This window comes from Sturnus vulgaris, chromosome 2 (assembly GCF_052056855.1).
Source record: "Sturnus vulgaris isolate bStuVul1 chromosome 2, bStuVul1.hap1, whole genome shotgun sequence".
Classification (NCBI taxonomy): Eukaryota; Metazoa; Chordata; class Aves; order Passeriformes; family Sturnidae; genus Sturnus; species Sturnus vulgaris.
This window is the reverse complement of record NC_142244.1, coordinates 99789517-99815190: the sequence shown is the minus strand read 5'-3', so window position 1 is coordinate 99815190 and position 25674 is coordinate 99789517. Positions and strand designations below refer to the sequence as shown.

General features: G+C 37.7%; 1 protein-coding gene across 10 annotated transcripts in view; it reads left to right on the top strand.

Moving 5' to 3' along the window:
• MID1 (midline 1) overlaps positions 1-25674 on the top strand; it is a 180415-nt gene that overhangs the window by 133065 nt on the left and 21676 nt on the right. For all 10 annotated transcript variants that reach the window (XM_088160192.1, XM_014882422.2, XM_088160193.1 and 7 more), the window contains 4 exons: positions 7699-7806; positions 10895-11043; positions 14365-14492; positions 22501-22644. In XM_088160192.1, coding sequence (XP_088016318.1) covers positions 7699-7806; positions 10895-11043; positions 14365-14492; positions 22501-22644 — 529 coding nt within the window. The remainder of the gene's footprint in view (positions 1-7698; positions 7807-10894; positions 11044-14364; positions 14493-22500; positions 22645-25674) is intronic.

Here is a 25674-nt window from a genome sequence, read left to right as displayed (position 1 = left end):
ATAATAGAATTTTGAGTTGCTAGTAAGAATTCAATGACAAGTTAGCTCCTTCAAATTTTGCAACAAAATGTCTCCATCAATTTTTGTATGGCATTTCTGTTATTTGAGAGACAGCAAAGTCAAAACTCAGCTGTCAATACAATTCCCAAAGGACACTTGAAAAATAAAGAGGCTTTGTCTGTTACAATAAGAAACAGTGAGTACTCTGTTTTCACAAATTTTCACGGTACTCACTCCTTGAGATTTGGGATTATTTTTTGTCATAACTCAAGTAAACTGAGAAGTTCTCAATAGGAAAATTTAGTTGGAAAGCCTGTATGTAAATCCTGGTGTCTGAACTGCAGCAAATGGCCTTCAGAGTCATACAAGTCTTTGGGATAAGGAATCTACTTTGCTGGGGAGTGTTTTTTTCTAGGAAAGAAGCAATGGGTTAGACAAGTGTTTACCATCACTGTGGAATATGTGTGATAACTTCGCAGATGACTCGGAAAGGAACACCACAGAAATTTGCTTTTCTCTCTGCCCCACTATCTTCCATTTTTGTGAAGATGCTTGTTCATCAGCTATAATTATTTGCTATATTTAAGTGCTAAAAGTAAAGCATATTTTTTGATTTCTGAAAGAGATAGAAAAACATGAGTTGAAGGAAATCAGGAGTTCTCACTCTCAGTAAGATACTAATAGCAAACCTGATGGCATGCATACACCATAAGATGGAGTTTACAGCACCTTTTTTTTCTAAGTCAGTTTCTAAATGAGAGAAGGTACAAGAGACTCTTTCTCTATTAATATTATTTTGATTAAATATGTGGCATGATCTATTCTGATTTCTAATTACTTTCATTCTACTTTTAATTCCACTCTCATAAAAGCTGATTTAACAACAGAAATCTCAGGTAAGCTTTAGTCAGAGTCTTTAATTTATGTAGTATCTGAAAAGAGAAACTTCAGAAAAAAAAGCTGACAAAACATGCTGAATGGCATATGGTGATATAGAATATTCATTCAAGGATGTGCTAAGTTGCATGCCTAGTAAGCTGTAGCCTAGTAGTCAAATACTACTTCCCTAAAGAACTATTAAATAGTTTTCAAAAATTACTAATTAAATGTATAATTGCTCCTATACAAATATGGAACTGCAGCATTTATGCATACAATTTATGTACAGATTAAGCAAGTGCTGGAATATGTTATTGCACCTACAACAGTTTTGTACCTTCTGTAAATTGGAGTCATAGTTATGGTAAGAGGTCACACAGATTGTATATAAACTAATAGCAGAGCTTGCCACTGCCTGCTAAGGTAGCCAGTTCTGATTTGCTCCACCACTCTCTCTCATATCCAGATGTTGAGATTTTTGATAGACTGATATTCTTGCAAGTTCACTATTAACCACTGATTAATTAATGCAGCAGGTAATATTTTGTGCCTGCTATCAGAGACTGTAACTTGTCAGACAAAATATTGTCAATTTATGGAACCTTCTATCTCTGAGTCGTTTATCGTTATGGGAACAAAAGGCTCTCTAATTCCTTCTTATTCTGGCTAACATAAACAGCTAAAGAGCAACTAGAGCAGCAGGGAGACCAAAGGCACTGGTCCTCTTGTGAGCATGTTAAACACTAGGCTAAAGACCCTGGATCCTGGATGACAGTTTAAAGTATTGAGCTATTGTTTACAAGTGCACTGGTTTCAACATCATGAAAGGATGGACAGTCCTTTGAACTTCAGTGATTATTTGATAGTTTTTGTTTTTCTACCCTAAGTGAAACACATGAAGTGGAATATTTTGCTCAATATGGAACAAAGGCTTAATGTTAGCAGGAAAAACAAAGTAAAAACAATAAATAATTAAATATTGTTCAATTTAAAAGTGTTTTCATTATTTAGGTTTAAAGAGAGGTCTAACATAAAGTGTAAAAAAAAAGAGTGAAAATAATGAGATTGCTATAATTTTTTTTCCCCATGAAATTCTGGGGTTTTTTGTTTTAGGATGAGATTGTAAATGTCACTAGAGGAGTTCTAGGTGTCTTGCTGGCTAGTTTCTCAACAATGTACTTCAAAGCACAGTGGGACAAAAAACTTTAAAACAATATTTTAGTAAGTAAAATGAGTACTTCAATCTTCTAAGGAAGGTTTACTTTCAGTCAAGATTGGGGCAGATAGTCTTATCTGCCGGACCCAAAGTGGTTTAGCTATCCCAGCCTAATTGATCCCTCATTCACAAAATTCCTACGTAGCCAGAGTAAGATGGCATATTTCTGCACTGACCTTTGTTTAACCTGCTCTGAGACTGCCTCTAAACACAGGTCTCCTGGTCAGAGATAGATGTGGAATGCAAACAAAAACAAAGCCTCTGGCACGCTTGAAATGGAAGAGGACCATTTTCTATTTCTTTTTTCCTCCTTTTTTTTTTTGCACCATTTCAAAGTAAAAATATTGTAAAAGATCCATTCAGATGGCAAGCTGGTTAATATCACATATTTCCAAAGGCATTGTTTGTCATCACAGATAAAATCAAATTTATGCTTAGACTAGGGAAAACCTGAAAAAATTATTTTCTAAAAGTTTTGCTTTTGCTCTGTAGAAGACTAAACTGAACAACCCATAATATCAAACAGGGATATGAAATAAAGGAAGTTTGAAGCCATGATTCTCATGGTCATAAAAAGAAAGGGAAGAAATTTTTTCACAAATGGGTGTTAATGATTATCTTTTGTATTTCCATTAAATGAATAAATTACATATGGATGGCATTAAAATAATACTTCAGTGTACTGTGGATCTATGAAGAAAAGTTACTCACTTTACAACATGGAGTAAAATAAACAGGCCTCTCTCTTTAGAGGAGAGACAGAGGGACCCTAATCCAAGAAAATGTGTTCCACATATACATGACAATGAAGAAAGTTTCCTAGAGCAAATAGATATCAGCCATTATATGTTGAAAAAGTAAGGTTTTTTAAAATCTCAGTTTCTGGGTTTGGTGTAAGAAGAAATTCAGTCTGAAATCTAAAGTAAAATATGTGGCAATGATGTAACGGATTTTGAGTAGAATAATTAAATTTACTTTTCTGATATTCTTGTCATCTTTTGAGTATACAGTAATTGTTGTGAGTATATAGCCATTCTATAGCCATAGTATATAGTCATTCTGTAACTATCAACTCAAATACATAAAGAAAAAGTCATACCTCTTCTTTACCTGTACAGCCACATCTGCAAAGAATTTTTTTTAAGGAATTGAAACCATTTTTAAATCATGAAGCTGAAACTCAAATTCGTACCTCAATTTCCAAAGATCAAGCTCTTTCTACAACCCACTTTCTTCCATTTTGTATAACCAACAGATGGCTAGTAAATAAAAATTTCTCTGGTTTTGATGAATGTATCACAGAGCGCATAACCTTAAAAAATCAGACCCCCCTCTAATTTAAGATGCTTTATTTTGCTTGTCATTTAGAGATTGTTTGCCAAAAAGATACATGAAGACTTTCCATTTGTGGCGAGAATTGCCTCACCTATAAGGAATCTCAGAGGAAGAGTTTTGGTATTGCAAGGAACATTCTTCTGAGACACTAAAATAATCCTTTGCTTCAGTAAATTAGTTGAGGAAGTTTTCCTGGGTGTGATTCCAGACCTCTGATTCTCTTTGCCTTTGAATTAACCATAGAAGCTCCACTGTAACCTCGAATCTCCAGCCATTCTGTAGTTTTGTGCTTTCCCAAACATCTGCTGGGGACTTTGAAACCACCACATTCATTTTCTTATGAGCTAAGCTGCAATTTAACTCAGGTCTCTGAAGATGAAAGCCTAGGAAGCCTCTACAGAGAGCAGAACACTTTCCAAATCAGTTCTCAGCTTGTGGAGCTGGGAACAGCTGGCCTGCTCTCCCCTTTGGGTTGGGAGGGCTTGTTGTTTCCAGCTCCCTGACAGACATCTGAGGAACCCTCATTTTTCTTTTTTTTTTTAACTACACCTCCTTCCTGAGGCAAAGGGCAACAGTCCCTATCCATATGTCTGGAAAACCTGGAAAGAAACGTGGAATTTGTAAGGTTGTTGGGTTTTTTCAGTAAACTATTTGAGGGGGGTGTTTGGGTGTGTGTGTCACAGAAATGGGAATAAATTCCCCACAAAAGCAGGAGAACTAGAATCTGTCCTTATTCTTCTTTGTAGATGTCATAGTTCTTGCTAAATCATAAGGCTTCCTAGTCAGTTTCAAAACTGTCATGGAAAAGAAGTTTATAAAAATGATACCAATGAAACAGAAACCTTTAGGTTCAAAGTATTTCTGGACACAGATGTTCAAGGAACTGGTTGATGCCAAAGCTAAGTGTATTAATGGTAGTGAAAATTTTCATAGAAAAATGTCCACAAGTCTAGCATAAACTTTCAGACAAAAGATTAAGAAAATTCTCAGATTAAGGAATCAACCTTCATTGCCAGCTCTCTCTATGATTTGGAGACTTTGACAAAGTGTGTGACACAGTCACCAGACTTTATAAGGCAGCTCTCAGTCTCTTTTAACAAACTCCTTGGAAAGAGGGCTTCTTTTTTAATGTGGAAAAAATGTAGAATGTAAAACCTCAAATATTTTCACCAGACAGAACTCACATTCCTTGGCCAACCCAGCTGGAACTTATTGTCAAGGTTGCTGTTTGTCAAAGGACTCAAGCAGAAGGAAAAGCCTCATTCTGGTATTTTTGTAGCACCTGTACAGTGCTGGAGCCCTGATCCATGCCTGTGGCTCTTTAGTCTGACGTATGACTCCTCAGGAACATACAAGTAAATAATATTTAATGGTAATCTCACAAATAGTCCCTTTAGGGCCACAGCTAATGAAGTGCACTTAAAATTAGGCATGTGCTCAATTATAAAGTTATTATTGACCCAGAGGCTTTGGGGGCTAAAAATATGATTAAGGAGTTTTTTCAGCTTGAGAAAAACTCCCAGAATAAATGTTGAGGATTTTTTTCATACAAAGCTCAGATGTATAATATAATTTTGGAATATTATTTTCATTTTTAATAAGCTTGTCCAAGCTATAAAGTTGGAAATGTCTTCAAATGGAGTTTATAAAAGAGTGCAGATTTCAGATTTCAAAGAAAAGGTCTGCAGTCAGTGCGTTAAGAAATCCAGATATTTTTTTCCCAGCATTTTATTTTTCTTAGTCTAGAGTTTTTAGGTTAAGATCCAATTAATACATTATTATTCAAATCAACCAGAGTATTAAATGAAACAATGTTGACTTAACCTTCCTGTAACTTTATGTTTCATGACAGTTATCCCAAAAATTAATTAGGTCTTCTTGACAAAGCGAATTGGTGATGTAAGTGGTGCTAGAAGTAACACTTTGAGTGGAAGCTACTCAAAAATCCTGTGAATTATTACCGTAATTGCCAAAAGCGTTACTGTAATTAAGTGCTGAAGCTGGCTGTGGCATGAGCCGACCTTGTATTGACACAGGAGCTGTGCCCACATGCAGTGGATGTGATCACTGCCCCGGGCTGAGCCTGTGTAGGATTCCCTGCTCTTCAGTGGAATTTCAACCCTGGAGTGAAACTGAAATCAGGGCTGGGAAACTGGTGCATGGTGCAGCTTGTAGAAAGCAGAGCTGCAGTTTCATGCCAAAGTAAGATGCATGATGCAGCTGAGGTGGTGGGACGACAGGAACAGAGGGAATTGGAGGGACAGCACAGATTGACAAACTTCTCTGGGTTACCTGAGCTATCAGTGGAGAGACAGTGGCATTGCTAGAGGCTTTGGGTGGGCTGTTTCCTGCTGTCTCCTCCTCATGGACCATGGTGAGAAGCCAGGCAGAGCAAACAGCAAATATAAGGAGAACCATGGGCACCTAAAACAGCATCCTAGGAATACCGTCGACAACTTCACCAGCACTTGCAGCTACGTCTGACCCCTTCCAGAAACAAATGTATTCACTCTTTATAATCTTGATGTCTTAATTAATAATTGAACCTCTAAAATGTGCAAACAAACTTTAATTTTATGAAGGTTTGAGAGAGATAATCCAAAACCTTGATGAAAGCAGATCTTTATGAACAAGTCCTCTCTTTGCCTGGAGGAAATGCTGTGTATTTCACATAACAAAGTTATTTGTAAAATTGGTTCTGGTCCAAATTTCGATACATAAACATTTGCTTAAGTTTAATAAGCTCCATAATGTGCTTACAGGTAAATGCATGTTTAAACACATTGTTGGAAGGAAAGAAAAGAATACTGATGCAGAATCACTTGGCTCATCGGACTGAAAAAACAACCAAGGGGTGCAATATACTTGTGACCTGAAAGTATTCCCTGTTGTTATTCACCACTGACTCTTACTATCCCAGTGGAAAAGGTGACATGGCTATGGAGGCAATTAGCCAGGACTGAAAGCTGCTTTACCTGCTTGACCTCTTTTAGCAAAGTGCAAATGGAAACAGAGCTCTGAAATAAATATTTTCTCTTTTTTTTATTCTAGACATGATTAAAATTTTTTACCTTTTTTTCTGACTCTTTACACATATATGTAAGCTAAGCATGAAACTGCTGGAGGGGAAGTACTTTTTTCTGATTGTATAGAACGTTGACTTTGCACTGAAAAAATCTCCTTCAGAAACAGAACATATTCATTTGAGAACCCAAACTTTTCTATTACAAGTTTTCTTCTTTTTTTTTTTTTAACAAAAGTCAGCATTTTCTACAGAAATCTAATGTTTGTGAGGGGTTTTGCACTAAAAAAAAATTCATTTCCTCATATATTTATACTGTAGAAAACTACATGAGCACACTATTTTTTATCTGATTCATTGCTGAGGCAAAGCAGGAATAATTAAGACAGCCAACACACGTCTTGGTATTGTCACTTGGGTCTTTGATAACTTGAATCTTTCAGGAACCAATATGTGGATATATATGGTATCAGTTGTTCACTGTCTTTTCCAGTAAAAGGACTTAGGATTATTACAAGCAGCTGGAAGGAGATAGGTTCAAATCCTACTAAAAGGAGGCAGTTGTTCAGTTCACTGTGAATTAAGCTGAGGTGCTCATTTCTGTAGAATGATGCAGATTCCTAAGGTTTCCAGGATTTGAAGGAGAGACTAAATAAATCCAAATAATTTAAATCTTCTGAATTTTAGTAATGATGTATAAATTGTGTCTGGTTCAAGAAGAACGAGCTACAAATGGTTGGAGGATGAGAAGGCATTCATGGGAGTCATCATCCTCGTTGGGACTTCTTTCCTCCCAGCATTGTTTACTATCAGATGCTGGCACTGGCAGCAGTGAGAGGGGTTACTGCACCAGATGGACCCTCTGGTCCAGTACTCGTGCCCTTAGCACGCTGGTGGTCACTGCACTGCTTCATATGGCTGCAAACTGTCATGTGTGAAGCACCTCCCAAAGAGACCTGTGTTAGAGCTGACACCACTCAATACTCCCCAAACCAGGCTTTTCTCACCTGAGTCAGAAATACCTGATTATCTATTTGCAAGTCTTGCCACCTGCAAACAGAACATTGAGACTCAATTCATTACTTTGCAAAATCCGAAAGAGGGAGACTGAAAATAATACAGATTATACACAGAAAGGAGAAGAGAAAAAAAAAAAGCCAAACCAAATATTTAAGGAAAATGTCAAAAAAAAAAAAAAAAAAAAAAAAAAAAAAGGTTTTGCTAATCATAAGGTTTTGCTTCGTAGGTAAATGCATCCCGCCAAGAAACCAAGCTGATGGAAGAATGTGACCAACTCATTGAAATAATCCAGCAAAGACGGCAAATAATTGGAACCAAAATCAAAGAAGGAAAGGTAAAAGCTTTTCTTCTTTAGATCACAAATAGGTCAACACTGTTTTCTTTTGATTGCAGCTTTTTTTACTACAGCTATTATTGGTAAAAATTTGTAAAGGTCCTTATGTAGTCCTTGGCTACTGACTGATACTTTCATGTAAAGAGGAATGAAATCCTTGAAGATTAGTATGCTAGATCTCAACTGTTTATTTGGTACTTCTCTTACTACAGGTCATTATGGATTTTAAGGATAAAACCAGAAATGGTGTCATGATTGGTAAATGACAAATTATGTCCAGTTAATGTTTCCTTCACTCTGTTAGGTGCCTGACAGTATTTCCCCAGAAGTGTTAACTTTCATAAAATGCCACAGCATATGGAATCATGTCTCAGAACTATCTTTTTCTTTTTTCCTAGGTACTTTAACTTTTTATTCAAATACTCTCACATAAAAATTTTGTTCCAGTCATTGTCATTCATGAGAATATGGGGTCTAAACTTATTTACAAAAAAAGATATTAAAAAGTGTACAAGAAATTTAATTAGATGCACATTTCTAATTCCCAAAGTTCCATGATTATTAGTAACAAACACACTGAGCAGGAAAAATCTCCGATACTCAAGTTTCAACGTATTTTGCTAGCTAACTGTTAACTCAGAAATGCATTAGAGTTGAATTAATGTTTTTGTTTTCTAGGTACAAGGTGTTTACTGTTTAACTCCTAAACTAACTAAGTCAGATATTCTTCTTGTGTGGGAAAAGCTCAGGAAAGGAACAAAGTCAAGAGCAGGTTAAATGGTTCATGTGGCTGTCAAGATATTCCAATTAACTTGAAATGAAAAGCCTGCAGGCAAGGGCTAACTTAAACACGTTTGAAACCACAGATCCTGTACCCTGTGTGAAAAAAACTGAATTTCCTTATGCTGTTAACAAAATATAATTCTCTTCAAATGAAATAGATGGCCTTCATTTTAGTTTCAACTCTTTTTCTCTATGCAGAGAGACCAGATGTGCTGCCAATGAAGTAGAAAACTTACCAATCACTTGGATTCGTGCAACATACACATCACATTGCTTTTAAAAACTCTGTGGCTTGCAAAAATGTAATCTAATTTCCATTAGCATGGAAGATTTGTAATACAATTGACTCCAAATTTAATTGAATAGAGCTGTTATCAGAATCTGTCCCCATTCTTTGTTCTAATTTTTTTGAGCTGAAAGTTACATCAGTGGAGTTCCAGTCAAGGTCTGGAATGCTTTCACTCAAATACGGTATATGTTGAAAGATTTCAAGGTCTCAAGAGACCCGTGTGAAAAGCCACAGGAAGCTCTGCCCAATGCATCTTGCTTTTAGAGGGCCTATGGCTATGTTCCTGGAAGGTAGAGCATGACAGATTTCTCTTTAGGACTGTAGGTGTGGCTACAGAGCTGGAAACACATACTAATTTCTAGCTGTGCCTGCAAGGCTGCAGGTTCAGTTACACAAGTCTGAACACCCTGAGCAGCTCCATACTTAATCTCACCTGTCACCCAAACCCTACAAAATCCCACAGAACATGAAACAGGAAAAAAACAAATATCAACTAGGTAAAATAATCCTAGGGCAGATGTCATTCCTACCATTGCAGAAGTGGGTGGGGACTGAGTGAGATGAGACTCTGCCTTTTTCAATTTATCATCTTCATCTTCTTGAAGATATAACAAAGAATCAATCAAGTGAAAAATGTAGTTCATATATAGACATCACAAATCATGGCATGCCTTCTACTGCAGAAAACTCAGAAGTTAACATTTATTCCAGTTCACTGCTTGTTAATTAATTACTAAATAGAGAGACGAACTTCTTAACACTGCAGTGAACCTGTCCCTGGTCAGGCTGGTGCAGACTGAATTGTAGTCTCTGCAAATGCACAGTTATAGGAAACATTGTGTCATTAGTTCGTCCTAAAAGCTGATTAAATCATTAGCTTACCAAAATCTGTGTATTCCCAGCATTTTCTTCTCTTTGCTGTTTCTATCTTTAAAGAGATACAAATATAATGTGACCCAAATAATTTGGCCAGTATCTTTTTTGGAAAGTTTTCCAAAAATGTTTATTTTCCTACTTGTTTTTATTGTCAGATAGCTGGACTCAGATACCCTCATCACTGCTTAGGATGCAAATATATCTGAAAGTCAAATCAGCAATTTCATAGCTTGTGCCCTAATTCTTGAGATTGGGAATGTTATCTTCATTATAAATGTGGACATTTCTGCCAACCCACTTGGTTGTTAGTTTCCTCATTTTGCATGTAACTGGGTCTTAATGTGCTTTTCTAAACTCCAGAATTATTTAATTTCCTTCCTATTTCTTACTCCTGTTCAAACTATGATCCTGATGTGATAACAAAGGGAAGGACTCCCAAACCTTTCAGGAACTATTGTAGTTCCTGAAAGTTTTGTTAGCCAACATTGTCTTTAAATGGAGGACTGTGCCCTTCCCTAACCTTTCAGCTAATGATTACAGTCACATCTACTGTGTTTATCTCCAGCACATATGTTTGCAGTAATAATAATCAGCTCTCCAGCACTACTATGCTTTTGTGCAGTTAAAAATATCCAACAAGAAAACACCCTATTTTTCCTAAAGCACATAATGGGGTCAGGTAAGTATTATTAACAGAATTGAACAGTCTTTTTCTGTTAACTTTTATTTTCAGGTTTTTTTCTTTTTATGAAGCTCACCTAAGTAATAGGAAAAAGGAGTTAATCTATAAGTAGCCTTTAACACGGATCTCAGAATTTCAGGGAAATGGTTATCTAAATAGACCTTAGTTATCATGTAAGCAGAAATTACCAGGAAATGACGTTCCTTCTGCTGGAAAAAAGGCCAGCTGTGCTTGTTTTGGCTCTCCCTTGTTGTTTTCCATGTGGAAAATATTCATGCAGAAAGGCTCTGCCTGTCCTTTTTAAAAATGTTACATGGCTAGATGGAGTTCACCACAAAGCTTGTCGCCAAAGCCATTCACCTTAACTCCTCCTTTGCCCAGCTTTGCCTGTGAATTGCAAACCCAGTCATGATTTGTTACCTTAGAGACATGACTGCTTTCCTGTGTTTCCTCTCAAGGTGGTGAGGCTGAGAAAACTGGCTCAGCAGATTGCGAACTGCAAGCAGTGCATTGAGCGCTCGACATCCCTCATCTCTCAGGCTGAGCAGTCACTGAAGGAGAATGATCATGCTCGCTTCCTGCAGACAGCTAAAAATATCACTGAAAGGTAAAGGAGACGTTCCTCTCAATAAAAAGAAAAGCCTCACTTTACGGCAGCTGGGGTGTCATAGTTGCTGTATTGTCTTGTCACATCAGAGCCATGGTCAAAGGCAGGAGGGTAGTTGACATATTCCCCCAAAATGCTACCTTGTTCTATACGAGGGTGGGAAGAACCTTACTGTAATGCTAAATCAAAACATTCCTTTGAGAAGAGGAGCAGTCAAAAAAGGATGCAAATTAGGAGTTACAACAACAGGATGCACAAGTGAAAGACTTAGAGTGGTTGCCAAGCAGATGTCTGATGATAAACACACTTTAAAAAAGGGTTTATGGTTGAAATTCCTGCTTCATGAGAAATTCTGAGATTGAGAAAGAAATCAGGCAGTAAGTACATTCCTTAGAAGAAACTGGGATTGATCTTAATGGATTCATATTCTTCACAAAATAGCAAACTACAGAATAATGAAATGTGTAACTTTGTGAACCTACACCATGCATCTTGAAGACACTGAGATTCACCAGTCCAGGGGGTTTGGAAGTTACAGCGGTTTTTGGGTTGAGTCCCTGTGTGCAGGGAATTTCTTTTCCTTTCAGGATCTTGGCTCCTCTTCAGCATGCCAGTTATATCAAGGATCCCAAAGACAAGGACCATGCTATCAGAAAATCTGGTTTGCTTTTCAGTGCAATGCTGTGAATGCTAAAACAAACCCATTGAGTTTCAGCAGGATTTTCGGATGAAAAAATATTCTGCTGGATATCAGCTTTTAGAATCAGAAAAAAAAATTAAAAAATTAAACATTTTAAGAAAGGAGAATATGGACAACAAAGAAAGACACCAAAAGTATGCTCTTTTTAAAATTTTAAATAGCTATTTTTTAATAGTTATTTTTTTTACTTCTGGGTTCACATTATATCTTCACATTTTCCAGCCAATTTCCCCCAAATCCAAAACATGAAATTCCCTGCTCCTATTACATATATATTTTTAAGTCTTTAACTTACTGTGAAAGACTTACTGTGTGCTGCATTCGTTTTCATCAAAGCTAATTGTCAATTTTTAAATAAGCCAGCAACACTGAGTTGCCCATTACAGATTCAGAGAATTGAAAATCAGTTGAAAAAGGCAAGGCCAGGCATGGCAGTGGGTTATATGTTGTCTCTCAGACCATGGTTTATATTCTGTCACTAAGCAACATTGTGGCATCTCAGTTGAAGCCAGTAGTAAAGCTAGGAATATCAAAAGCTGAAGGTGGGGGTCTGTCCTTTTTTTCAGCATTCAGCAGAACCAGCAACAGGGTAGAAACTTGTGGAGACATAGGACTTTCTAATTGACTGCCACAGAATATTCAGAGAAGCTCCACTTTGAATTTGTAAGCATGAACAGTTGCATCATAAATACAATCACAAGAGAGACAGGAGAGACACTGGGAGAGCAGAAATGAGACAAGCTGACATATGTGCCCAAGCAAAATTAATTCTTGGCTATCATACATTGCTGTCTGTAACGAGATGGCTGTGAACACCCTGAAAATCAGAGAATCATTCCAAGCAGTGAATAAAACCAAGGGTAAAAAAACCACCAAGTGCTTGCAGACAAATTGCAAATAGAAAAAGAGGCTAAATAGAATTAATAAATTATTCCTCACAAGTAACTCTCTTAGTTCTCCTGTGGTGAGCAATGTTTTGTTTGCTTTTACACTACTCATGTAACAGCCTCACCAGGGCTCTGAGCTCCAGCAGCTAAAGCAGTCTCCTGAAATCATGCTCATGGCATTTCTTCATCCACACATTTCAAAATAATCACAGTAAAATATTTTCTGTTATAAACACAACAGGTTTGACTTTGCACAAGCAAAGTCATTACATACACTCTGATAATTAAGTTGTGCATTATTTACAGTGGGTGAAATGCATTTATCCTAGAAAAATCCTTTCCAATCAGCGTCAGTGTTTGCAGTGTGAACAGTAGGCAGAATTAGAGGACGAAATTCAATCCTCTGAACCTAATATGGTGACATGGTGTCTGAAATTTGAATTGTTGATCTAACCAAAAACTGACTGTAACACATGTAAATATAGAACAACTTTTGCGTATCCCCAAAAGCAGTAAAAAAAAAAATCTGTCCTAGGATCTGCTTTAAGTTCTACATCCAGAGCTGCAAAGGAAAAAATGCTGAAAACTGTATAACAAGAATATTGACCAGGAAACCACCTCAGCTCAGCTTTTGAAAACTATGCTGAAGACAATGAGATGTACAGCTCTGGTTTTGACTTTCATTATTGTATTTTCTTAAAATACTACACAAGAAATATATGGAAAAATAGTCCTTAGTAAACATTTGTCCTGGAGTCATTTCAGTCCTGTCTACAGAAAATGAATAACTTGGGAAAACTTTAAATTGAAGCAATCAAATATTTTGATCAGATGTGCCATGAATGACAGATAACAGACCTAGGTTGCATGCATAGTTGTCTGTTTACCTCCAGACTGAAACATTTGCCCAATTTCTGTTGTATAGCATAAGGTTTAGTTATCTCTCCTGAAACCAGTCAAACTTTCTATAAACACATCCAGCACCCAATTCTCTTGAAATATGCATTTTGAGAAACCAGGCTGAAGGGTCTGAAAAATGCTTCCTGATTTTTCTTGTGAAAGCCCATCTCTTTATATCAGTACATCTAGACAGAGAAAATGTGAATGTAGCTCCTGAGACAAGGTAGGTGAGGAAACTTTTCAGTTTTGGAGGAAATGTAAGTATGCACACATGCTTTGCAGGGAAAAGCCTTCTAAAATAAACCATGCTGACATCTATTTGTTTTATCTCCCTCCTGTGCCTTTTGAAGTTAACAGCAGCATGCTGTGGTGAGCAGCTGAGGAGGTGTGGGGACTGCACCAAGCCATTGGGACAGCAGTGCCAAGGCATGCCTGGAGGAAGAAAATGCTTGGGAAAACAAGGGCTGGGAGAGATGCAGCATCTGTCAGGATTGTTTAAAACACAGCTAATTATAATGCTCCTTCTTCTTTGGTTCAATGGGTGATTAAAAAAAAAGAATTCAAGGGATATTGTTGCTTGGCCAATATTTTGTTAAAATCTTATCTGACATTGCATGATAGACCTAAGCTCAGTTAAAAAAAAATAAAATATTGGAGATCTTGCTGTCAAGAATAAAAGTGGCAGAAGTTCCTAACTTAAACCATATAAAGTAAGTTAAAACTTGATAAGTTTTTATCAAGCTTTTTGAGAAGCTGTAACAACCACATTGATCCACCTTGATATGAAAGTCATTGTGTCTCGCGTGCTAAAAGACATTTTTCTTTTCGTTACAGGGTTTCCATGGCAACTGCATCCTCCCAGGTTCTAATTCCTGAAATTAACCTCAATGATACTTTTGATACTTTCGCACTTGATTTTACCAGGGAGAAGAAATTGTTGGAATGCCTTGATTACCTTACAGGTACTCTTTTTTCTTTTCTTGAGGTGTTACTTTTATATATTCCTCACAAAATAGTACTGATAGCATTTTCTTCAGTTCTCTCTGTCATTGCAAATTTGGCTGATTGCCAGGTGCTCACCCAGCCACTCTTACTCCATCTCCTCAGTAAGGGGAGAAAATAAGATGAAAACCTCATGGGTTGAGATAAGGACAAGGAGATCACTCAAGAATTACTGCTACAGGCAAAACAGATTCAACTAGGGGAAGATTAATTTAATTTATTGCAAATTAATTGTAAAAGTAGGACACTGAAAAATAAAAATAAATCTAAAAAAAAATTTCCCCTACTCCATCCTTCTTGGGCTCAGCTTCTCTCCCAGCTCTTCTATCCGCTCCCCACAAAGAGCATGGGGGTGAGGAATGAAGGCTGTGGTCAGTTTATCACACATAACCTCTGCCACTCCTTCCTGATGCCTTTCCCCTATTCTGGCATGGGCTTTCTCCCATGGAATGCAGCTCTTCATGAACTTCTCCAACATGGGCCTTTCCAACAGGGTGCTGTTCTCCAACAGCTGCTCCAGAGTGGGTTCTTTCTGCCAGATGAGTCCTTCAGGAGTGGACTGCTCCAGTGTGATTCCCCCATGGGCCATAATTCCTGTGAGAAACCTCTCTCCTATGTGGTCCTCTCTGCAGGCTGCAGCTTCCTCCAGGGCATATCAACCTGCTCTAGTGTGGGTTGTGCACGGCTGCAGGTGGGTATCTGCTTCACTGTGGTCTTCTGTGGGCTACAGGGAAACAGCCTGCATCACCACAGTCTGCACTGCAGGCTGCAGGGCAATTTCTGCTCCAGCACCTGCAGCACCTCTTCCCCTTCCTTCATCACCAATCTTGACATCTGCAGGGCTGTTTCTATCATATTCCCCCACTGCTGCACAGCCTTTCTTACTCTTTCTTTAAAACTCTGTCACAGAGGAACTATCAGCACCAGTGATGGGCTCAGCTTTGGATAGTGGCAGGTGTATCTTAGGTGTATGTCTGTGTCTGATACTGAGTCAACTCCTGATCTTTTCTGGAAGAGATAACCCTTGCAGCCATCCACTTCCAAAACCTTGCTACATAAACCAAATAACTCTCCCTCTTAATCCTGAATATATTACCTTGAGCAGTCCCAGAACACCCCAGGAAGCATTAGGTACTTCAAACAGCTGGGTTGCATTTCCTAACTGGTCTCCTTGCATTCTTCACTACCAGAGTGTAAGGAAGCAGGATTGAGAAATGGTTAAAAGCCACTGCAGCAGAGTGAAGTGAAAGAACAGCTGGAGCTCAGCCTGGAGCAGTCGGGAGAGGGAGAGCAGGGACTAAACCCTGTTTCCCAGGAGATGGATGCTCCAGGTGTTGCCCTCTCCCTTGGGGCTGCCTCCTCGCTGCAGCAGATTGTTGCTTGGCAGAGTTCCCATGAGCAACCAGAAGCCGTTCAAGCAATCAACATCACAGGCTCAGCAGTGAAAGATGTTTTCTCATGTTGGTGGCACTGTGTATTTCCCCCATCACAGACCTGGAGGATCTGGCTGTGTCTGGAGCTAGAGAGTGTGGGGTGTGCTCTGAGCCAGGCTGTGGGGTGGGTTCTCCACACAGCAGAGCCCCACCTCGTCTAACTGAGATCTTTGGCCTGAGAAAACCCACAGGATTAGACCCTTACTGAAAGTCTGAGTAATGTGCAGTCTCAGAGTGTACAATGACTCACAAAGAGAAACAAATTACTGTAATTTAGAGTGTTTTGATTTCAGTGCCAGAATTAGAACAATTCATTCCAGCTCAATTGAAAACAGAAGAGATGTGGTAGGTTTTTATTTTGCAGAATCTTTAAGCATCTGCTGTTAGAAGCAAGAATTTGCCATGAAAGACACAAAGCACTAATAGAAAAGCATTGGAAAACACTTCCTGGGTGCATTCACATGTCCCAGTTTTCTGAGGATATACTTGTGTTAGTTCAGGAGAATGTGAGGGTGCAGTCTCCTCACTGCCAACCACTAACTTTTCCAAGCAGAGGACTTGACTGCTGACTTTTCTCCAGAAGAAAGGCTGAGAAAGCTAGGGTTGTTCAGCCTGCAGAAGAGAGGGCTCCAAGGAGACCTCATTGTGGTCTTTCAACACTTAAAACATTTTACTAGATTCTGTTGAGAAAGGACAAGGGGTAATGGGTCTAAACCAAATGACGGTAAGTTCAGACTACATATAAGGAAAAAAATCTTTAAAATAAAGATGATGAGACATTCCCAGAGAAGTTGTATAGGCCCATCCCTGGAAACATTCAAGGTCAAGCTGCACAGAACTCTGAGCAAACCTGTCCCTGCTCACTGTCTGGAGATTGGGCCAGATGACTTTTAAAGGTTCCTCCCAAACCAAAGTATTCTCCTATTCTGTGATTCTATAAATAGTGAATAGATTAATACTGGGAAGCACAAGATGGGTGCAAGCACAGGGCAGCAGCACTCCTGCCTGATGAAGCTGTGGGCTTCTTGCCATATCTAAAGGAGAAATTAGATCTGCAAAGAAATTTCTTTGTCACTGTGTGACAGATGAATACAATCAGTGTCTAACACCTATTCAAGTAAATAAAACACAACAATAATGTAGTAAGAGTAATTTTATCTTCTTATACAGTCTCAGTGAAACGTTATGGTGTCTGCTTCTCTCCATATCTGCAGGAATTTTGCTGTCATGCTGAGCCTTCACCCCAAATTTATAAAAATCCAAGGAAATTAAAGGAAGGATTAAAACGAAAAGCTGGCTGATTTACTCTAGCCTAGCAATCTACCTGTAAAATAATCAATCTCATTTTCCTTTACGTCAGAGAAGAGAAACAACGATCTCATTTTGAGGCACACATATCAAGGCAGTTGACTTCATTCCCGAGTTTCCTATTTCTCCCAGTTGTCTCCAAACAGAGGATAGATATTCAAATGCAGATAGCTGTGGTTTAGATCTGTGAAGTTATATGAGGTGAATTCTGTCTAGCAGTCTGTTCCTGCATCCCTCAGGTCTTCTCCTCTTTGTACATCATATGTCAATACTATCAACCTAATTGCTGCACGCTGCAAAAGACAAAGGTTATATCTATATCAAAATGAAGTTGCTGCAAGGGCGTCTTCTGTGATCCATCATGATGACTGTGTCATTTACATAGCTCCTTCTCTGCCTTTTTCCTAACTCATCCATAGTCCTAAAAAATTGCTCACAAGGCAGTCTAAGGAAACTTGCATATATATAATGCATTTTAGCTAGTTTTTTCCTAACAAACCATTTTTATCCTTGCCCTTGATGCTCAGTGAAAAACAGTTCTAACTGGCTTTTCTTCACATTAATAAATATCATATGGCTGCAGTGGCAGAATGTAAAGCACATGTCCAAATTATCTGAGCATAAAATACAACCTATGCAGACTGTTAAAATACTTTTATGTAAATATATGTATATAGGTATACATGAGATATAGGTATATATATATATATATATATATATATATATATATATATATATATATATAATCCCAAGAGTATGTATATATAATCCAAGAGTAAAACGCATTTGATTATTATCTACTGTTGTCCAGAAACTCCAGAGAAAGATTTATATTACTCCTTTCAGATTGGTGCATGGAATTTTCATAGATCGTAAAATGAACACTTTGTGACAGAGTGAATTAGGCTTTACTTTTATCACGTTCCACAGTTAAGTAAAACAAAGACCATTTGTACATCCTAGTCATAGATCTATGCTGTGAATTAAGTGAAGTCTACCTTATGACTATCATCTGTGCTGCTTCTTAACAAAATGTCAAAACGTAAATTCCAGCTTCATTATCTCTGCTGTCAGTTGCTTTCGAAACAATTGATCTTGGCTGTCTCCTGGAGATTTTTTTCTCCTTTGGTTCTTCCCAGTATAATATTTGTCAGAGCTTCTTATCCTCTGTCTCCCTAACCCTATCTTTCTTTCTTCCTAGCTATTTCTTTACTGAAGAAATAAATTTAACTAGTCTGTGCTTATGATTTACGTAGATATCTGTCCAAATCTTCTGCTATCTGTATAAAATCGCTGATATCTTTCTAAAAGTTGCCAGCCAGACATTGAGATATCAAGCTCAATATATTAAAAGAATACTTTTAATCTTCATCTGACTGTTCTATTCTCTGTATATATAGCCTCAATGTCTTTTGAAAGCATTCTTATCTTAACAGTTGCTCAAGATCTTCATCTGGAAACCATTTTTTTTAAACATGTATCTAGCTAGATCCATGCAATACACATGAATTGCAAACTCTCTGCACAATATTACTGTTTTAAGGACTTTTTGTCCATTGTGAATCAAAAATGCTTGGTTTGTGTCTTAATACTTTGAAATCAATTGCAGGAACATCCATTCTTTGACCTTGCAATTTGCCCTACTTCAGAAATTCCATCTGAAGCAATGATAAATTTTCTTCATCCATCACTTCACCTACGACTGCACAAAGAAATCTGTATTGCCTAGCATATGCCAGCAATTTTTTCACACAGAAACAACTTTGTTCTGGAAACTCTTCACAACCTGTCTTACTGCTTAACTCTTTCAGCACTGAAAGATCAAAGACCAATTCCTGACAATGCTCAGTCTCATGGTTTGGGTGTAATCTCTTCTCATTCTGTTGGTTCTGGCCTGCCCAAAGACGAGGTCAAGATGGTTTGTATGTATGACCAAGCCCTCAGTACTACCTCACACATAACAAGTTAATAATACATAAAATTTGTATCCACATCTGATATAACTGTGCCTTTCAAATTCCTCCTTGCTGATACAGCCCAGTGTCATGATACAAGATAGAATCAGTAATGAATATCTAAAAGAGAGGTTCAGAGCAGCTTCTGCAACTCCTTCATGGTCATACCAGCAATATGGATATTTCTAGCACCATTAATTCAAGCAGATTGCTTAGGTCTTCTCTTAGATCTTGATACTCAGTATCAAAATCCATAAGGAATCCTTAAAAAGTCAATCACTACAGGTCAGCAGGGAGAGAGAAACTGGGCAAACGAAATGAATTTGAGGTGGTTGCAGTCAATCTCTATGACCTTATGCCGAGAGGATTTAGACAGAATCTCAATAGGCACCCAGGAGGCACTGCATTAATGCTAGAATTCAGGGAGAGGAGGCCTAAACTGTCCCTCAGGTGTGTAGACCTTGTGAGCCATACTTCAGAGCAAAAGCCATGCTGATGGCATGGAAAGGAAGGTGCATTAAAATAAATGGGTTGAAAGGGAGTGGCTGTGCTCGTGAGATCAGTTACTCCTAAGAGCAAATTTAAGAAACTACATTTCTAATATTTGTGCCTTTCAGGCATTTTAGGTGTGCTTACTGACTTTTTAAGTGTGTTTACTCGGTTTTGAGTCAAAATGAAGTAAAACAGCCTTCAGCAATGATTTTTCTGTCTTCTGAGAGAGTATTGATCCACAAAACCTTGTGAATGAAAGTCTGAATTTCTAAAGCAGTTATTACCACTCCCAGATATTTGCTCTGATCCTCTATGGAAGTGCATTATGTCTTCCACTGCTGTGCTGGAAACATGCTGGGCTTCCCTTTGGAGCAGAGGTGAAGCACACCCGAGTCAGGAAGGGGAAGTTGCAGCCTTGAGATCACTGGAGTTTTTGGGGAGGTTACCCTGTGGCACAGAGCTCTGTAACAACACTGGTGAATTTAATAACCAAATCAGATGTAGAATGATGAATTTGGCAGTCGGGCTGCTACATTATTTTATCATAACAAAGCATCTGAAGAGTTGCCTGACTTTCTGTAGGAGAAGCAGGTGTATTTGTTTTCTTCTGAGTGGTTTATGGAATGAACGTTGCCAAAGAGCTGAATTCATGCAGTATAATCTCAAGTGAGTGTGGGTTAATCACAAGAACCAGGGAAAATATGTATTTCTTAGGTCGAATCTCTTTCAGACATTCTCATTACATTAAGGCCTGTAGATTTCCAGCTATAATGCCAGGTGTGGATACAAAGAGCAAACTTAGGATGCCATTTTCAAAGAATTTGAAGATGCTTAGGTGTTATTGAAATGCAGTTTACAGTTAATGAAACCTTCAGTAATTTTTGCTTTCCATAAATTAATATTTATTTTCTGTGTTGAAATATGTACATTTCTCAAGTAAAATATTCTGCTGTTAGGTGCAGGAGATGACAAGAAAACTTTAGTTGATCATTGTCAGACAAATAAAAATGGATCTACTTGTATATTTGTTATTAACACTTGTTCCAATTTTTTTGGCCTTTGAAGGACAGACAAAATATTGAAATGAAGCCCCAGCCAGGAATAAAATTTAAAACCTCCAGTAATTGTTCTACAGGGTACATTGTTAGAACATAGCTGATATTACCATTAATCTTTTCAGAAAACTGTGGTCCTTTTTTCCCCCATATTTTGATTATATTATTCTCACAGATAGCTGTTCTTATTTGAGTTTATTTGTATTTCTTTTCTTTAATACCCTTCTGTCACAAGGGTTTCTCTGACAAGCTTAAAAAAAGCATTGGTATGCTTCTGTGATTCAATATTTAGAGCATTACAAATCACGGTCATATAATGAAACACATTTGAACTTTTCCTGAAGTCCCTTGGTTAAAAGAGGCTGCTTGGGAACCCGTCTGCTCTTTAATCCTTGGGAACATACATCAGTAAGCCAGAGACATGATCTATAAAATTCTTTATGGAAAAAAAAATAGATGTTTCATAAAAATAAGATCTTGCAAAAGTAAAGGTGGAATTCCTTCAAAGGAAGTTTTTTTGAGGCTATTATTTGTGGTTATCAGAGGTTAAAGAGCTGACAGGAAAAAAACTCCAAAACAAAACCACAAACATTCATAGTTGCCTTCCTTTTCCTCTAATACAGACATAGTTTGGTTGTTTCAGCTTGAGTGCCCTCCTTCTTCACTCTGTGACAGCTGGGAGAAACACTATTAAAGCACAAGGGTTTGTGATTTTTCTTTTCATGGTGTGGGTTGCAGGGAAGGTGATTTGGAATGAAGCTCCCACTGAGACAAGAATGCAGGAAGATCCCTCAGTCTTTCAAAGACAGACTAATTTCTTTGTTATTTAGGTGTTTGGTTTTTAAAGATTGCAAACAAGAAAATTTAGGCCCCAGTAATTTGCTTCAAGTTTCACTTCTTTATATAGGTCTTTAAAACAAACTCATGTGTTAATATGGAAAAAGACTGTATATCTTGCTACACAAAGATCCTGCATGCTGATTAGAAAAAAAAAGAGAGGCAGACGCCTCCTGGGTGACTATTTGTAATATTTATACAGTCATTATGTTATGATAAGAACTCTTTTTTAATGCTGGAAAACGTGAGTTTTATAACCAGCAGAAATTATATGTATCTATTTTAGAAAGGATAGCTAGGAGATCAATAAAAATGGAGAGAGGAAAAAATTGAGCATGAAAGTATGAGTGTTGGGAGCTTCTCCAGAATTATATATTTTAAATACCTGTTGCTAATGAATGACAGATCATAGTGCAGCCTAAAGGGAGGCCAGGAAGGATGCATCCCCACATTACCACTTATGGCAATCTCTGGTAAGATAGGCTGGGCAAACACTGCTTTCATGTCAACAGTGAAGAGTTTTGACCCTCCCTCTTGAAATGCATCAATGAAATTTTGATGAGTTTGGTGAAATGATCAGAACAATCTTAGAAAAAGTAACTTGCTATTGTATCCATCTGATACATCTCTTGTTCTGTGGCATCTGAAGCTAAAGCTACTTCAAAACAGAATATTTTCAAAATCTAGAGTTCCTAGGTGGTTATGTTGTTATTAAGAATTCCTTCCTAACAGTTAATTGATAACCAAAATTAGTGCTGGAATTAGTGAAAAGTCGTTGAAAGTCTGTTGGATGATGTCTCTCCAGTCTCATACATCAACTACATCCTCTAATCTCAGGGGAGAGGGGAAATACTTCACTGATTGTGCCTCCTGTGTTGTATCTGACAGCTCCCAACCCACCCACCATTCGAGAAGAGCTCTGTACAGCCTCCTATGACACCATTACTGTGCACTGGACGTCAGATGACGAGTTCAGTGTGGTCTCTTACGAGCTGCAGTACACCATCTTCACTGGACAAGCCAACGTTGTTAGTGAGTATAAACCTTCTCTTTTCTTGTTGTTCCCTTATGGTCTCTATGCAAACTAAGTGTCTTTAAAGATAAATATATTCCTATGTCAAGATCATAAAGAAAAATTATTTTCTAGAAAGATTTAAAGTCAAAATTTTCAATCCAAACCAATAATGATTTTTAAAGGATTTGAAATTCAGAATTACTTCAGTTAAAACTTCTTGTGTATTTTTCTGGGAGTGCCATGTATTGGGAACTTTCAAAGACTGAACACATCACAGCTATTGTCTATATTAACAGGACTTATCTCTTGCATCCCAATTCCTTTGTTCAGGTTCAAAGACCTGCAAAAGTCAAAGTTCAAAGACCTCAGTTCCATTCTCTGCACTAGTAAGGCAATGTGCACATGGAAGCCTGTGTTGAGCTGGTCATTAGTTAGAACTGCAGCCCCACTGTAATTTATAGAAACTTGACATCTGGACCTTTGTCTGAAATACAGATTAAGTCCTTCCCTCTGATTTTTTGTCTTCAAGGCTATAAAGCATAGGTCTCAGCGAACTGCAGGCTAAGTCAGAAAACATCAGTGGAACAGCAATTTATATAGTAATTTGGTTTTACTTAAAATGAGATTAACAAACATTGTATGTTTTGTTAGCACATTTTTAATGAGTACACTCTATGTTTTGAATCTGTATCTTCCTTTAATGACTGAATTTACTTAATTGGATTTTGGATTGTTTTATTGTTAAATAATTACTCCTCACAGAAAAAAAATATATTGTCAAATCTTTAGTCACAAAGTCAACGTTTCTGGATTCAGTGTTCTGCAATCATTGGGGTCATTGACTATGAATTTGGAATAGTCATTCAAGTTCTTCCTGGTCCCTGTATATTTAATGAGAATACCACTAGCTGACACACATTTGTTTTATTAAACAAGGGTTCTGAAATGAGCCAAATCAATCAAAATGTGGAGTTTGTTCAGGTCAACACATATTCGGATAGGGAAGTCATTGCCACAGAGGGTTGGTGTGTTTTTGAATTCAAGAGATCCCTGGACAGGTCATGCAAGAAAAATACACTGAGAGCCATGAAGTGCAATGAAGTGGCTCTGGAAGTCCCAGAGCTGTAAGGTGTTGGTGCCTGGGAGAGCAAGGTGAGAAATGATCCTTGTGTGCCTTCCTTGTTCCTTGAAACCTTCCTTCACCCTCATCTTTCCCCATCATCAAATACCCTGGCCATGCACTGAGCTAGAGAAGCTTAGTTGTGAGACAGGGCAGAAATGGTTTTCTTCTTTCAAAATATTTTTGTAAGAAGAAAATTTTTTGAGATACGTTGATGAAAGTCAGTGCTGTGGGCATGTTTAAATGCTTCACCTTGGTGGAAAAATAATATGGTCTATGCCAAGTTTGAGTACTGAGCCAAACTCTCCCACTGAGTCCTCTGTTACTGTGTGCACCTCATCTTCTCCATCACTGAGTAGGAGTTTATTTTCCAAGCCATCTGAAAGGACATCTGAGGATTCATGTGCTGGCATCTTAGTACCTTTTTTAAGTAGCATACTGTGGATGTATTATAATATTCAGGACTGACTAAAAAAAGAAGACGGATTTTTGAAAATTTGATGAATGTTTTGTCAAAACCTCCATTTAGTATTTCCCTTAAGAGTCTGATTTTGAAGAACACACTGCAAAATTTAAGGCTGTCAGAAAGACCAAATAAACTTCAACACATGCTTCTGCATCTGAGCAAGCTGGATAATAAAAAAGTCTAATAGTAATTTTGCAAAAATCGAAGCAAGGTAGATAAGGAAGGAAAACTTTCCCTCATTAATCACTACCAGGCAGAGAGGACTTAATGATAAGCCAGTGTGTTGCTTGTTTTCTAGTCATTTTAATCTATGGCGTTATGCTGTACAAGTCAATTATTGGCACTAAATATGAACATGGCAGCAGCAAAAGGTGTGCCATTTTTTTAGTTTTGGGATGTGGGACTTTACTCCTTGCTTACTAATGAATAAATAACAAGGTATTTCTATTTTAGGCTGTACTGTAGGTTTCCCATGTGGAGGTGAAAACTTTGATCTGCAAAACATTTATCAATAAGTCTGCTTTCAGGGATGAAATGTAATTTTCAAACATAGCACAAATTGCTCAGTATGCAGTCTGAACTTTCATATTACCATTTTGCAAAAATAGGTAATTAAAACTTTGAAGAGAAAAAAAATTAACACTGTAAGAAACTTTGTTTACAAAATGCTCTGAAGACCTTAAATGAAAGTAGACAGAAATGAAGGAATGGCTCTTTTTTTGTTTGCTTGTTTTTTGTTTTGGGGTTTTTTTTCTTTGTTTTTTGTTTGTTTGTTTGTTTTGGGTTGTTTTTTTTTAAACAGAGCTAGTTCTCATGCAAATATCCTGGTTTAATTAAAAGCTATAATGTTAACCCAAATTAAATACATGCATGTATATGTGAAAGGCCTTTCTAAATCTTATAAAGCTTTTTTAAAAATCTGATTATTTTATATAGACTTGAACACCTCCAGTGGTGATCTTCCTGCCAACATGCTCCAAATCTGCCTGGGTTTCTAAAATGTTAGACTCTCCCAGGTCATTCCAAATTACACTGATGTTGGAGATTGCCCACTAACATCATAGAATCATTGAGTCCATGAGTCTCTGAGATCATTGAGTCCATCCATTCACTTAACACTGCCACGTCCACCATTATAACATGGCCCTAAATGTCACATCCACGTGACTTTTGAATATCTCCAGGAATGGTGACACCACCACTTCCCTGGATGGTCTGTTCCAATGCTTGACCAGCCTTTCCATGGAGAAATTTTTCCTAATATCAAATCTAGACCTTCCCTGGTACAACTTGAGACTGTTTCTTCTTGCCCTGTCAATCCCATCCTCATTGTACTCAGAACACTGCTCAGATGTTCATTCACTTTATTGCATTATATTGTTGATCCTGCAGAAGGATTTAACATCACATCTGTTACAAACGACTTTCCAGGGCTGTTCTTAGAATATCACAGTGTACCTT